This window comes from Lagopus leucura, unplaced genomic scaffold, assembly GCF_019238085.1.
Source record: "Lagopus leucura isolate 7727_CA_CO unplaced genomic scaffold, USGS_WTPT01 Super-Scaffold_73, whole genome shotgun sequence".
Classification (NCBI taxonomy): domain Eukaryota; kingdom Metazoa; phylum Chordata; class Aves; order Galliformes; family Phasianidae; genus Lagopus; species Lagopus leucura.
In genome coordinates this window covers 40,584,993-40,598,865 of record NW_024962252.1, presented here as the reverse complement: position 1 = coordinate 40,598,865, position 13,873 = coordinate 40,584,993, and the positions used below count along the sequence as shown (strand labels likewise).

Sequence of the window (13,873 nt, the reverse complement as noted above, 5' to 3'; positions counted from 1 at the left end):
ACACAGAGGCCTGAGCAGAGAGCTGCCAGCCTGCTCTCCTCCTGCTACCGAGAACACAGAGCTCATCTGCCAGATTCTATATTCCGGATTCAGCCAGAAGTCAGTGTTTTCTGAAGAGCTACAGCTACAGGAAGATGTGGACAAAGCAAGGAAAATGCCACTGGATCGAGCAAAAAGTTTTGCTGATAATCCCCAGCAAAAGCATGAATTCATCTCATCATCCATTCTCTGCCCCAAAGTAGTAAACTCCAGCTCAAAGACACAGTAATAACTGTTGCAAAAAGGCTCTGCACCCATTTCTGAAAGAGTTAAGCATAAAAGCAGATGAGTACCGAAAAAAGAAATTAGACTTTTCCAATCAGACCTGTGCCTTCCTTGATCACATGGGATAGGACAAAAGACCTGGGAAAACCAAGATGTTTTTTCCAGGCTCCATCCAAATCTATGTTGCAGTCTGACAACTCTAAATTTAGGTCTTCATATAGTTTCTACTACCTTTGTCACCAACAGATGAATGCATGCTGCACACTAAGTGGGTTTGTGCTCCCACTGCTTTGTGAGTGATTCAAACTCAGCGTTCAGAGGCTCACCTCTAACCCGTCCACCAGCTAACCTCATCAGGAGCACTTGGTCTTTGCTGCAGCACTGTCATGAAAGAAAGAAGTCACCGGGTGACCAGGACCTAAAACCATCACTTTTCCAGAGCATGACCAAATCTCAGACCTCTCTGCTTTTCCTGGCAATGGCCTCAAGTAGCTAATAAAAATGAAGGGCAGTGTCAAACCAGTCCTCCACCTCCTGGTGGTGTTGGTGCCCAGATGCTATTCACATTAGCTGAGCAGCTGGCCAGGCCGTTTGTATAAGGAAGTATATAAACCCACAGCAGTGTTTTTCAGAAGTCCAGCTTTAGATTCTTTACAGCATTTTGTGGATGCAAGTCTACAATCCAAAATACAAAAAAACTATTGCAATCTTTCTGAATTAATATTAATACACTTTCAAGGAAACGAGTACCCCACTTATGCCCTACTGCAAGTGAAAAGATAAATAATGATGATGTAAACTCCTTTCTTTGAATTGAACTCTCATTTGTTTGACTCCATAGGGTCCCCAGGAAACATTTTAATGCCTGCACTGCAGCTGTTCCCCACAACACCTGATTTGCTGCCAAAGCCAAACATGCAGGAGGTGGGGAGTGCTGGGAGGGGGCAGAGGGTAAGAAGGGAAGGTAGAGCAGTGAAAGAAACAAAGAGACATTGTAGAGTGCTGATTTCGTAGCCCAAATTATTTATTTATCAACTTCAAAGGAATGAGAAAGCAGTAGGAGACCAAACAATGTGTTTTTTTCCCTCTTCCTCATAGACATTATTTACTGTAATGTCTCTCTTAAAGTAGCAGTGAGAATGCAGCAGATGATCTCAAACTGGTTCCACAGAGATTCTATAAATCACAGATTCCTACCCCATGCTCAGCTGTGACCACCTCCACAGCCATTTGGCATGGCTGGGGGTTAGCCTTCCCCAGGGCTTGCAACAGCCTCTAGGGATGTCCTGCCTTGAGCATGTATAGGAAGTCACTGTGGTAACCAGTACAGTTTCCACCATCAAGTATATATACTTAAAAAAAAACAAAACAAAAAACTAACACACACAATCCTTTTTATGTTCCTTACCTGGCAAAGTAGCTTCCAATCACATTGCCATTTTTCAAAATTAAAGAGGTTTTCAGCAGTACTTAAGACATGCATACATATGGCAGCAGCTAGGGAAATCCTTATAACCACACTGACCTCAAAGGCAGTTACTTCACTGGACTTCCACAAACAACCCTGCACTTTTGCAGAAGTTTGCAAAGACAAAAATCTCATAGGATTTCTCATTTATTTAAATGCTAAAATGTGAAAAAGAAAGCAGAAATCTCCCATTGAACAACTTCTTCCACCAACAGAAACCCATGTTTCACTGAAGAATCAACTTTACACTCTGCATTCAGGCCTATAAACTTAAAAAGGAGTAGAATAAATCTCTACTAAAGTAACATAAATATGAACCAGAACATCACAAAGAAACTCTTCCAGTTTCTCTGTGTCTGTACAGATTTGATTAGTTTTGCCACTCCATCATTTAACCTTCCAGAGACCAACCATCTCCTCTGTATATGTATCTTAGGGACTGGTGTCACGATGAAGCCTAGCAACACCTGAGTACATCAGTATGAGAACGAGTGACAAGACCATTCAGATTGCCATAGAAATCACAGAGCCAGAAAGAGAACAGCAGGTAGTCCCTTTCCTCTGAATTCTTTATGAGGGCACTGAATTAAGAGGTTGCTGAATTCTGGAAAGAACAAGATCCTGCAACGTCTAAGGGGCAAGCTTTATACAAGACTTTAAATAGCATCACATAGTTCTCTCACTTTGCTTCTGTTAAATATCAGAAGTAGTAGCAAACTAAGTTTATCTTTTCATGATAGCTATCTGGTTTCATCACAATCTGTGAAAGACAGGCAGTACTGGAGTAGATGTCAAAAATAAGCAGGCTTGAGGCACTGCTTCCAGGACTTAGGCAGAATATCCAAATGTAGTCCTACAGAGAAGCGAGCTTCAGCACTGGAATTTGCTTTTCAGCATTCTAAATACAGCAATCTTGAGGCTGTGGGTGTGAGAAAACTTCTCTATGCCTTTCTAACTGCTACAACAATAAAGAATTTACTTATTTATTTATTCACTGTGTAGCTGCATTTAATATTTATCAATGCCGTTCTTTTACAATGTGACATATTGCTGTGACTTGTCACCTCAACATTTATTAGCCTGCATGGTTTTGGGAGCAGATGTGAGAATGGATTTAGAAATATACAGACGTTCCAGAGGAACTGTAAGTATAATGCCCCCATTCTGCAAAAATGGAGGTTGAATTTGTTTTTCCTCATCAGATATCTGCCTCCTTTCAAATCCACATCAAGGTGTACATCCTCCATGGCAGAGGTGTTGAGAAAGTGCTGTGAATGCACAAGCACTTGGTTTGCTGGCTGTAGCTGCACCCAAGGGAAGAACCCTGGAGGGCAGTTAGTAAGGGGAAGGGGGTTGTGCTACTGGGAAGACCTTGGTGGAGCTCCAGTGCCATAAAGGTGATGGTGGGAGCATCCTGTCCAGAACATCTCAGCAATGTGAAATAGAACCTCATGGGCTTGATGGTTCATTCTTCTATTAGGGCAACTCCAACAGTTCCTCTTATTTGGGACAAACATGTAGTGGCATTTCTATCAAGAGCTTTTCAGGCAAAGTAGGAAATGCTAATCTTAACTGAGAGACATATCATATATATGCAAATTGCTTGCTCTACTTTCTCCATCTGTTTTTTTTTTTTTTTTTTTTCCCCCCCCCCCCCCAGGTTCTGTCTTCGCTATGCTTTACTGGAGATTAACTTACAGTATTTTGCACTGAACCAGCACTGTGTGGGAAACATATGCTGCAAGCTCAGGGCCAAACTCGATTACTAGGTGGCACAGGAATAGGAATATTCACAGCCATGGAAAGGATTGGCAAACCCACAGGGACAGGAAATTTGGAGACTTAAGTTTAAAAGGAGAGGCTGGAGCAGTTCCTGTTAAGGTAGCAGGTGGGAAGGCAAGATTTCTAAACCCCTTTAATTTGGGAAATGTCTGAACACAATAGGATGAACCCCCTTGCCTTGTGTTTTTACCATGTAATTCCCTCGTTAGTGTGATACAAGCCAGGAAAGACTGTCAATTACCAACAGTTAAGGCTGGTCTCTTTTCTTGAAATCAAATCTGTCCTGGCTTACTAGCAAGTCAGACATTTGCTTTCTTTTTTTTTTTTTTTTTCTTCCCTGTATGACTGGATTGAGTACGTGATTTGTTGCGAGATGTAACTGAATGGACAACAGAAATCACCCTTTTCGTTGAAGCAAATTATGCAAGCTCTACTTATCCATAAGTTAAATATTTCATGAGAAAATTGTTTTTTGAAGGAAACAATAATCATCATTAATTCACAAGACTCAATTTTCTGTTCTGCTTTTTGACTCAGCCAACCTAACTTCTAGGAAACCAGCACTTTCTATCATAAATACTGCAGTCTTAGCAACAAGCAGTTCTCTATGTTTCCAATAGTAATGGAAGTAAAAATGAACTGAACTAAGAGACACCCATGCAGTCAAAGATGCACACCACCAGGCTTCTAATCTGGAGCACTGAAGGTAAAAAAAAAAAAAAAAAAAAAAATGCCTTCAGTACTCCCATGCCATCAGCCTGCCTGGTACTCATTATCACAGCACTGACCAGAGAGATACACACACAGACTCAGAAAAACATGAAATATTATGGTCGCTGTGGTTTATTGTGGCTACACCTTGCTAGTGGGACAGATATTTCAAATCAAAAAATAAAAATGTAATCAGCCACAATTTAACTTAAGGACTGCATGATTGGTTGTGATGCTGAGTATGAACCACAGCATTGTTTCTACCTCTTTCATATCTTCTGTGATATGATATTGTGAGTCTGTGTAAAATGTATTTGCAAATAGAAGTGAAAAGCAATGCATAAATACCACCCCATGTATACTACTTATACTGCAAACCCACATTTTCCCTTTATTTTACTGGGTTTTTTATTAGTAGCAATCTCATTCTCATGTTTTGAAACAGTATGGTAGAAAGGTCTGCATAGTTTTTCACTAATCTTAAGAGAGTGAATTCTTCAGCACAGCTGTTCAGCTACTAATTTATTTTGATAAAATATAATTCTACTTTCTACCTAGAGAATGCAAAGACTGAATTTCTCCTGAAAACCAGGAGATTTACTTTCAAAGCACAAGCATTAGCACTTCTTGAGAAATCAGTATGTTCTCAGATACATGTTTAACTAAGCTTCTTCCACCCGTGATAAAATGCTAATTGATCAGCAAGTGCTGACTATTCACCCAGGCTGGAAAACATTATTACCACCCAGGTTTTCATTGCATGTGACACAACACTTTGCATTACAGCTTATCTGCTGAAATTCTGTTTTAAAGCCTTCAGCAGGAGCATAAAGCCTTTGTCTCCCAAGCATTTCAACTGCAATTTCCCCTTCCCTGACACAGGAAGCCTAGTATGAAATAAAACCCTGGCTTTGGGAACAAGCTGAGATGGCAAGGAGGGCAATGACTTGGTATTAGACATGGACCTTGCTGCCAAGTCCTCCCAGTGGAGGAGAACGCTCAGAATCTTCGAATATACATCACAGGTTAAAATACATTTTCCCATAGTTGGAGGATACAGTGGACTTATTTACATTCCAAGCTTTTGCACAGGAAGCATAGCTGACTGTTAAGTGAAAGCAATCCACCAACACAGAAAGGGAATGCACCAGAGTAAAATAGATTTAAGCTTTTTCAAGGAGAGGTGGCACATCCCTATTCTGCACAGCTACCCCAGCTGCAACAACAAGGCTCAGCTGCATAACAAAGCTATTCTGTTTGGAGACGTGAAGAAGCCCACCTATATTTCCAGTGTTTCTAGGCTTCTCCTCATGGCACTGTGAAGAAAAGGGTTGTTTGATTTCTCACAAGACACACAGGCCTTTGTATGGCAAGAGGGATTGCATCCAGAATTTCCCACGTGTTTTTGTAATATGAAATAAAACAAACAAGCACAATTTTAATTCAGTAGACATGAACATCTGGAAGATGACATCAACATAACTTCAGCTTTAATGTCAAAGTGTTAGACTGAAATCCAATACTGTTGAACATTTGTGGTGGGAGTACCAGAAACTTGAACATCGCAGATCAAAGCTGTGATGGAAACAAAGTCTCTGCAGCAGCCCAGGGAAGAAACAATGGTTTGGAGCTCTTCTAAATGTGGGGTAGAGGAATAACACAACAAACCTGTAACTGCACGATGAAATCACTGCAACCGTAGTAGCAGTCTGAGCCCAAACACAGCAGGAAATAAAAAAACAAAGCTCCTGCTTATGGAGGATGCCATGGATCTGTGTTTCTTCCCTTGCCCTGCTCTGCCTTCTTCATTTTTTCTCCTGTCATTCTTCAGGTTCAAAAACACCTTTACCAGAGCCCCATGGAAACAAGCAAAGAGAGGATGGGCTGAATATAATTGTCTGTTCCCTTCTACACTGAAAGACAGCTTGGGCTGCACTGGCAGCAACCACAGCCCAATAGGGAAATGGAAATAATGAACAAGGACACTGAAGCTGGAAATGCTGCTCAGGGAGAAAGCCCCATCATCACCAAACTGAGCCTCTACTTCTTGGAGGGGAACTCCTGAGAGACACGTCCTGGTTCTGCCCAAAGAACTGATGGGCAGAGAGGGAACAGAGGACCAAAATATTTCTTTCGTATAATGCTCTTAGCCCCTAGGCTTAACTAGACAGTGTAAAAATATCCATAACTAGCAGCAGTCTCCCTACATCCAGCCAGCTTCAGAAACACAGCTTCAGCTCTCACAGACAAAATGAAATTTAATTAGTTCATAATTTATTCTGAAAGCAAAACCAGAGATACCTATATACTCTTAAAACTAGTCAAGCTGCTGTTTACCTTATTATCATTTATTTAACTTCACCAGTATATTGTCCCATTTTAGAGTTCCTTAATTGCTGTGGTAACGCTAATTAAACCTCCTGGGGAAGCTGTGTGGTTATTCCTATGTACTGATGTTCATTTTTTTTTATTTTTTTTTTACTGCAGGTAGTTGGGATACAAGACCATTCCACCAAATCCAGTCAGAAGGATTTTATTTTGATTCTATCTGGCTTGTTTTATTCTTAACAGATGGTGAAAACCCATGTGTTGATGAGCACATGCCACAGGAGCACGCCTCGGATATGGTACAGCCAGCCCCACACCTCGGCTCTGTCTGTGCTGAGGAGCTCAGCACACACCATTGCTTAGGATCACACTTCTCTGCACAGTGGGATATCTCAGATGGGCCTTCCGTGCTGTAGCACTTCTGGTATAGAAAACAGCTTTGAGAGGGCATTGTAGGTATTTCTATGTGTAATCCAATAGGGTGACAAGGCCTGGACAAATATAAGTGAATGTATTTTTACATAAGCTAATGAACAAATAATCTGTATGAAATACCATTCACATTACATGAATGTGCAGATAACTCAAGAAAGAGCTTTTCCAAGGCATCTTTTTCTCCCTCCTTTGTCAGTGAGGCTCCCAGCGGCCTCCCTGTCACTGATTTCATTTGAAATACATCCTCTGCTAACCTAAAGAGAAGTACATATAAAGGGCTTAGAGCTATTTATAGCAAAGTCTGTGCAACTGAAAACATGGCAGTTCTCATGTGGTGGGTATACACTGTGCTTATCAAGTGCAACTGGAAAACTGTTGCCTCTGTCTTTAGCAATTCCAGTCAGCACTCACAACACAACGCTAAAGGAGCCAAGGAAGGAAGCAGACATAAGGACAAAATGCAAACAAACTGAAAAAACTACCAATTGGTTATATTCAGAAACTGTGGAGGATGTGGAGTGTGTGTGCAAGATTCATCTCTATCTGCATTGCAAACTGCTGGGAATGGGTACACAGGCTGGATTAGCATTATTGCACCAATATTCCCCAGTATGTGTTCTGTGCAAGCCCCTGAGAACAGGCACTTTCTCTCATACTTACTGCATATGCTGTTATCACACTAAACAACAGCCTTGCCCCAAAATGTTTAAGGGTCTACTGCTCATAAATTCTTCCTACTTAAGAGAAAAATCTGGGCGTTGGGTGCAACTGTCAGCAGACCCAGATATAACGCAGGCAAAGTTCACATTTGGATGCTGTTCTGCAAATCTAATTTATTTCTCTGCTGTGCTTCATTTGAAGTGAAAAGAAAATGAGTTATAGCGAGAGTGACAAATTCAGTCTCGTACTTAATAGGGTGAAATCCCCATTCCTCACATTTCTTTGTACAAACAACCAACACGCAGACTGAAGTCCTACTGGCCAGAATCCGGTTTAAGAAAAGCAATGGAAGATTACTCGAAACCCTGAAGAAGGAAGACTCAGATTCTACTCTGATTTAGATATCCACTGTCCAAAATTACATTGCTCAGCGTCCTGCTCAGTGAGACTAGAAGAAGAACTGGAGAATGGTGAGAAGCAAAGGTAATGTGTTCAGGTCTGCCTTGGCCGTGACCTGCTGGAAAGACACCTTGGGAAAGACCACCAGGACAGGCAAGGCTGTATGAGGCTGGGCAGGTGGGGGATGAGGGCTACGCTTCAGCGGTCAGCCCAGAACTGGCCACTGAAATTACAAGAGGAGCTAAGCATAGAGCAGAATTATAAGGTTCTTCTTTTCCCTTTTATTGATTATTGATTATTTATTAACTTGGAGATATACATCTCCAAGTTATTTATCACTCAGAGCGCAGTCACAGATGTAGTATTTGTCCCTAGGAGAGGCCACTAAGCTTATGATATGTTTTGATTTAAATCAGTTCCCCAACCACTCAGACTTCCTTGTCATCATTCGATGAGCGACAAAATGCCATGTTTCATAGATGCCCTCAGACAACATGTCCTCAACAGACTTACAAGAGCTGCTACCCAGGCTCTGCACAGTCACCTCAATACAAGTTGTGCTATGACTCAATAAATAGCACAGTGGAAAGATGACCTTTCTCTGATTTGATAGACGATACAATGGCAGCCTCATCCTTGTTCTGTAGCATCCCTTGAGATAGACTGAAAATGAAGGCAAGCTGGTTGTGAGAACAGCAGAGTGCACAGCCAGCCAGCTCATAAGACAGAAAGCCACGCTTTATTATTTTTTTTTTTTTTAAAGAGTATTTTTAAATCAATGTATTTAAACCTGTCCATCTTCCTGTGAGCCAGCTGGTGGGACATACCAGTGGTGACAAGACTCAGAATTAGCTGCAGCTTGAGCCCAATTCACTCCATCACTTCTCATTCCATCACAACTTTTAAGTCAAGAAGCTCGTGTGACAGGAAGTTTGTATCTACTTATCCTTATCTTCTTTCTCCACCGGTGTTCCTGCAGGACACTTAGCTCTGAATTTATGGGACAATATCAATAAACAAACAAATAGAATAACCACCCCCTGGGGAGGAAGGGAAGAGATTTCAACCAAGTATTTCCCTTTCTAAATGCTTGGCTGACTTTCCTGTGAATTTGAGTTTGTCCCAAAGACAAGCAAGGAAAATATATTATTTCTTCATGCTTCTATGCTGTTTGCTTGATGGAAGAATGTAAGTACAATGTAAGTGCCATTAGCACTCAGTTTTGGAATACAGACAAGGAATTGGAGTCATGTTTAATTAAAACTTAGCACCACTGCGTGCATTGAAACACACAGAAATCCCTGCAAAAGTCACTGCTTCTGTCAACTTTGTGAGACCGTGACAACAAAACATTGGTGACAAAAAGTGACAAAATAAATAAACAATGATGGAAAGAGGGGATCTGAAAGAAATAATGTTTTATCTTTTCCATGGTGCACATCAAGTTGGAGTCTCAAAATTAGGAAACATGGAGGAGAGAGAAAAGCAAAGTTTCAAGAAAAAGGAAAGAAAAGCTCTTGAACAAAGCTGCTAAGAAAGGCCATACCAAATCTCATACACAATTCTTACCAAATCTTCCCCACAATGAGACCCATACCACAAATTTCCATTACTACGATGTTATAAAAAAAATGACTATAAACCTGCCAAAGTACTTCTGCCTGGCTATGACACTAACCCACAGCATTGGGGTTGGGAACTTGCAGCTCAGCAGGAACATGGATATAGGGACTAGCCATTGACCTGAAAGGCACTTCAAGACCACCACAGTGCCCAGCTTCCAGCACTACATTAGCAAAAGCTGTCAGCGAACACCTTTAGGATGGATGCATTAGGCTGGGCAATTCCACGGCCATAAGATCACAATTCCTCAGCAGAATTCCTCACACAGAAAGCTTTACAGCAAGATGCATAAAAACACAGGCTAAGCAGCATAGCGCCCGTACGCTCTTTTCACCAAACTGCAGCGCCGCGAGATGGCAAGGTCCCCCTAAAACTCCTATGAAACTTCGTTTCGGCCGGAGCGGGCTGCTGCTCTCAGCAGGGCAGCACTGAGCGGAGCTGCCTGCATCCAGATGCGGGAAGGGGCGACCGCCCCGGGCACCCCGCGGCCCCACACCGCCGACCGGGGCGGGGCGGAGCGTGGCCGGGGCGGCAGAGGGCGCCCAGGTGTCGGCAGGAGCCGCTTCCAACCCCGTGCTTACAACTTGCCGGGGACTTTCCTCCGCTCGCGTGACTTCAGATCAACCAAGCGACCCCACCGCCCTAATTAACTAAAGATTAAGAAAGCAGTGAGATACTCTCATCGTAAGGCTGGGTACCGCTGTAATCCCGCAGCTACTCAGACACGCGGATAAACCCGTCGGGGATTAACCAGGTCGGCTCCACGCAGCCCCGGCGCAGCTCGAGCTCCGAGCCGCGGTCACGGGGACTCCCCCAAGCCGCCCGCCCGCTCCGCCCGCACTCACCCATCTTCTCCGCTCGTAGCCAGAGCGGGGCTGAGGCCGCCAACAGCAGCGAGAACAGCAACGAGGGGGCGGCCCGCGCCCCCCCGGCGGGGCTCATGGCTCCGGCTCCCGGCAAGACACAACTTCCCTGCTCTCCTCCCGCTCCTTTCTCTTCCTCTCGCTCTCGAATGGGCGGCCCCGGGCCCGGCCCGCCTGCCAGCCCAGGGGGGCGGCCGCCCAACGGCATCCCCCTCCCCGCAGGTGTTGCCGCGGAGGCGGAGAAGGGGCCGCGCTCTGCCCGCCGGGTGCAGCGTTGCCGCCCGCCCGGCCCGGGGGTGGGGAGAGGAAGCGGGAGGACTGGAAGCACCGCCGCTCCCATTGGGCTGCTGCGCCCGGCGCCTCCTCCTCCCGCCACCCCCTCCCGACCAGCCGCTCCCAGCTCAGCTCCGGCAGCGCCGGGTAACGCCGAGCCGGGACCTCGGGGTCGGCGCAGGGGTGTGCGGGGGGAGCCGTGCGCCGAGAGGTGCCAGCGCTCCGAGCGGCTCACCCGGGATTATTCAGGCTCTGCGCCGCGGGTCCGGGGATGCACAGCGCTGGGTGGGTCACTGGAGTGGTAAATCAGAGCGCGTGATTAGCTCGTGGGTCCCGGAGACAAGCCGTGGTTATTAGGCGGCGTTTCAGGATGCCCGTCCTTGGGAGTGCTCCACAGACTGCCAGGAATGGGTCAGTATGCATGGAGCGGATCATGGAGAGGAAGGAGTGAGAAAGTCGAACTCAGCAATAGCTTCCAGACTGAATTAAAAACAACACAGAACTGGTTAAAAAAAAAAAAAAAAAAAGTTCATAGAAAATACATAGAAAACGTTCCCCAACAGCAACTGTTGTTTCAGAACCTACAGAGGAAAGAAAGGGCACAATAGAGGTGTTGCAAAATGTATCACTTTTGAAAGAGTTGTGGTTATTGAAAAGCTGTGGAGCAATATGATGGCTGTTTTGTATTCAGCAGGCGGCAGGCAGCCCTGCACGGGTTGGCAGTGGGAATCACCCCGCTTTGCACCAACTGGCTGAGGACTGGAATATATTCCTTTATTATGTGTCCACGTTTTAGTTTCAGTTGTATTTGATAAAGATCATGGTAAGTATTGGGAAAGAAGTCCTGCAGGCCGATGCCGGTCACCGCAGCACTGCCATACACCAGATCTGGTGATTATGTACAATTTTACCAGGCACAAACCTCTGCCACCATGTTTGCGAATAACAGCGCTGGTGCTGATCTCTCAGCAGAGCTGGGGGAACTGGAGCAGGCAGGGGAGACCCTTTGAAGGCTAAAGAGACCCACACCCATTGCAGGCTTCCAGAAGGCTCACAGGGAGGTACCAGCTCCTTCCTGGAAGCTGGAGTCCTGCAGTACTCTGTGGAACCAACAGCCAGGGACAATTTGCTTCATGGTTATTTTTATTTCAGCAATTTCAAGTAAAACAATTGGTCATGTGGGGCTGTAAAATACCTGGGAGAGATGTTTGCTTTCCTTTCATGGCTGCGGAAGGAGATTGCTGTGCTGTGATGATGCAGCCCATCTGCTCAGTCTTCTCATGGCCCTGAGCTCCATGGGCACATGGTGCCTGCAGCAAGTGGGTAAAGTGCTCAGGTGGAAACTCTGCACCTCTTCCAGAAGGTGTTAGAAGCCCTTCCAACTGTCCCTGAGTTTCCTATCAACTTCAGGAGGATAATGAATTATGCAATTATTGAAGAAGCTTCTGTATTATTTATTTTGCTATTAAATTCACATTACTTTATCATGCCCTCTCTCTGTCAGTTCTCAATGTGCTATAGGCAAGGAACTTACTGTCAGCTCCTAAGATTAAATAATCATTAAGATGAATGAAGTGGTCCATAGCTCCCAAAGCTATTATTCAAGGACTTGTGTAACTCCCATCACATCACTAAACTGTTGGTTTATGTACACTTTTTCAAATCTTCCTTTGTAAGAAGGAGAACAAAACCCAGCTTTTAAATAAACAGGCTACAGCAAAGCAATGACCTGGATGAGGGTTAGAGTCCACCTTCAGCAAATTTGCTGATGATACAAAGCTAGGAGGAGTGGCTGACGCACCAGAAAGCTGGAGAGCTTGACAGAGAGAAACCTGATGAGGTCCAACAATGGCAAGTGTAGAGTCCTACAGGCTATGGAGAAATAACTCCCCATTATTCAGAAAGAAGATAAAAGTGAAGCCAAACTGACCCCTTGTGAGGATACCACTCAATGGTGCTTTACAACATGAAAACTCCCTGGCAGATCACTTCTGAGAGCTTAGTGCAGCTCATTTTGGTCATTAACACTGGCTTAATTTGGCAGATTCACTCAGTGATGTAGGCAGATTACTTATTAGCATGAGCACATGCCTTTCCATTTGCTTTTCTGAATCGATGAGTTTTTTGGGTGATTACTGCAAATCATATTACATGAGTTACCTACACTATATAGTGTAACTCACTCATAGACTGTACAACTTCAGTGTGTGGTCATCTGTAAATGAGCACCCTCAGATATCCAGCCTCAAGATGGGTCACATGGGACTTTAAGAGAAAATCAGCTCAAAACATCCAGAAGGTGGCTGGTCAGTATGATATGGACATGCATAAGTTAAATTCATACACTTTGACAATCCATAGCTTAACATATTTACCTTCTTACCTTTACTTGTTATGTATTGATAAATACTTGTAGCTAACACACACTGAAAAAGCTACTTCTAAGCACACTTGAGGCATGATCAGACCTCAGGTGTACTCTGGGCTGGAGTGAAGCTGGTGATTTGTTTTGCGGGAGAGACCAGAGGAAGAAGGGACACGGAGTGTTTCTGTAAATTTATCTTGCGATCATGACTCTGTACATGCACTGCCTTTCAAAAGCATCTTGTTTAATACATTTGTTCTAGGGATTAAAAAAAAAAAAGAAGAAAGAACCCTAATTTACGCTGAGAGGTTTAAATTTGAGCTTAGTGGAGCAGCCTCGCTTTTGTACAGCTAACAGAAAGGTTCCTGTTCTTTAGGAACTTGAAGCACTTTCTTTGCTGCCTGTGTAGGCGAATATGGGGGGAGTCACAAAGCATAATGAAGAGGAGAGGACCCGAGGTCACAAATCATAAAGCGCAAGAACAGTTCTAGACTTTGAGAGGTATGTTAATCTCATAATTCAGCAGGAAGATGGCTTGCAGATGCAGCAGCCTCCCAACAGTCTTTGTATAGAGGGCACACATTTTGCATTTGCTTTGGTGTGAGGCACATAATATCATATATATGTAGGATAAAACTGAGAACAAGATATGCTGGGTACTGATCCCTGAGCATCCAGGTGCTGCCTTCTACCAGAAGGGTG

At 44.1% G+C, this 13,873-nt stretch overlaps 1 protein-coding gene across 2 annotated transcripts in view; it reads right to left on the bottom strand.

The window, feature by feature from the left end:
- DCBLD1 (discoidin, CUB and LCCL domain containing 1) overlaps positions 1–10,873 on the bottom strand; it is a 46,655-nt gene extending 35,782 nt beyond the window's left edge. The window contains exon 1 of one of the 2 annotated variants that reach the window (XM_042882126.1): positions 10,516–10,873. In XM_042882126.1, the coding sequence (XP_042738060.1) occupies positions 10,516–10,873 (358 nt within the window). The remainder of the gene's footprint in view (positions 1–10,515) is intronic. The other variant, XM_042882134.1, reaches the window with a different exon arrangement.
- Positions 10,874–13,873: the final 3,000 nt, after the last annotated feature.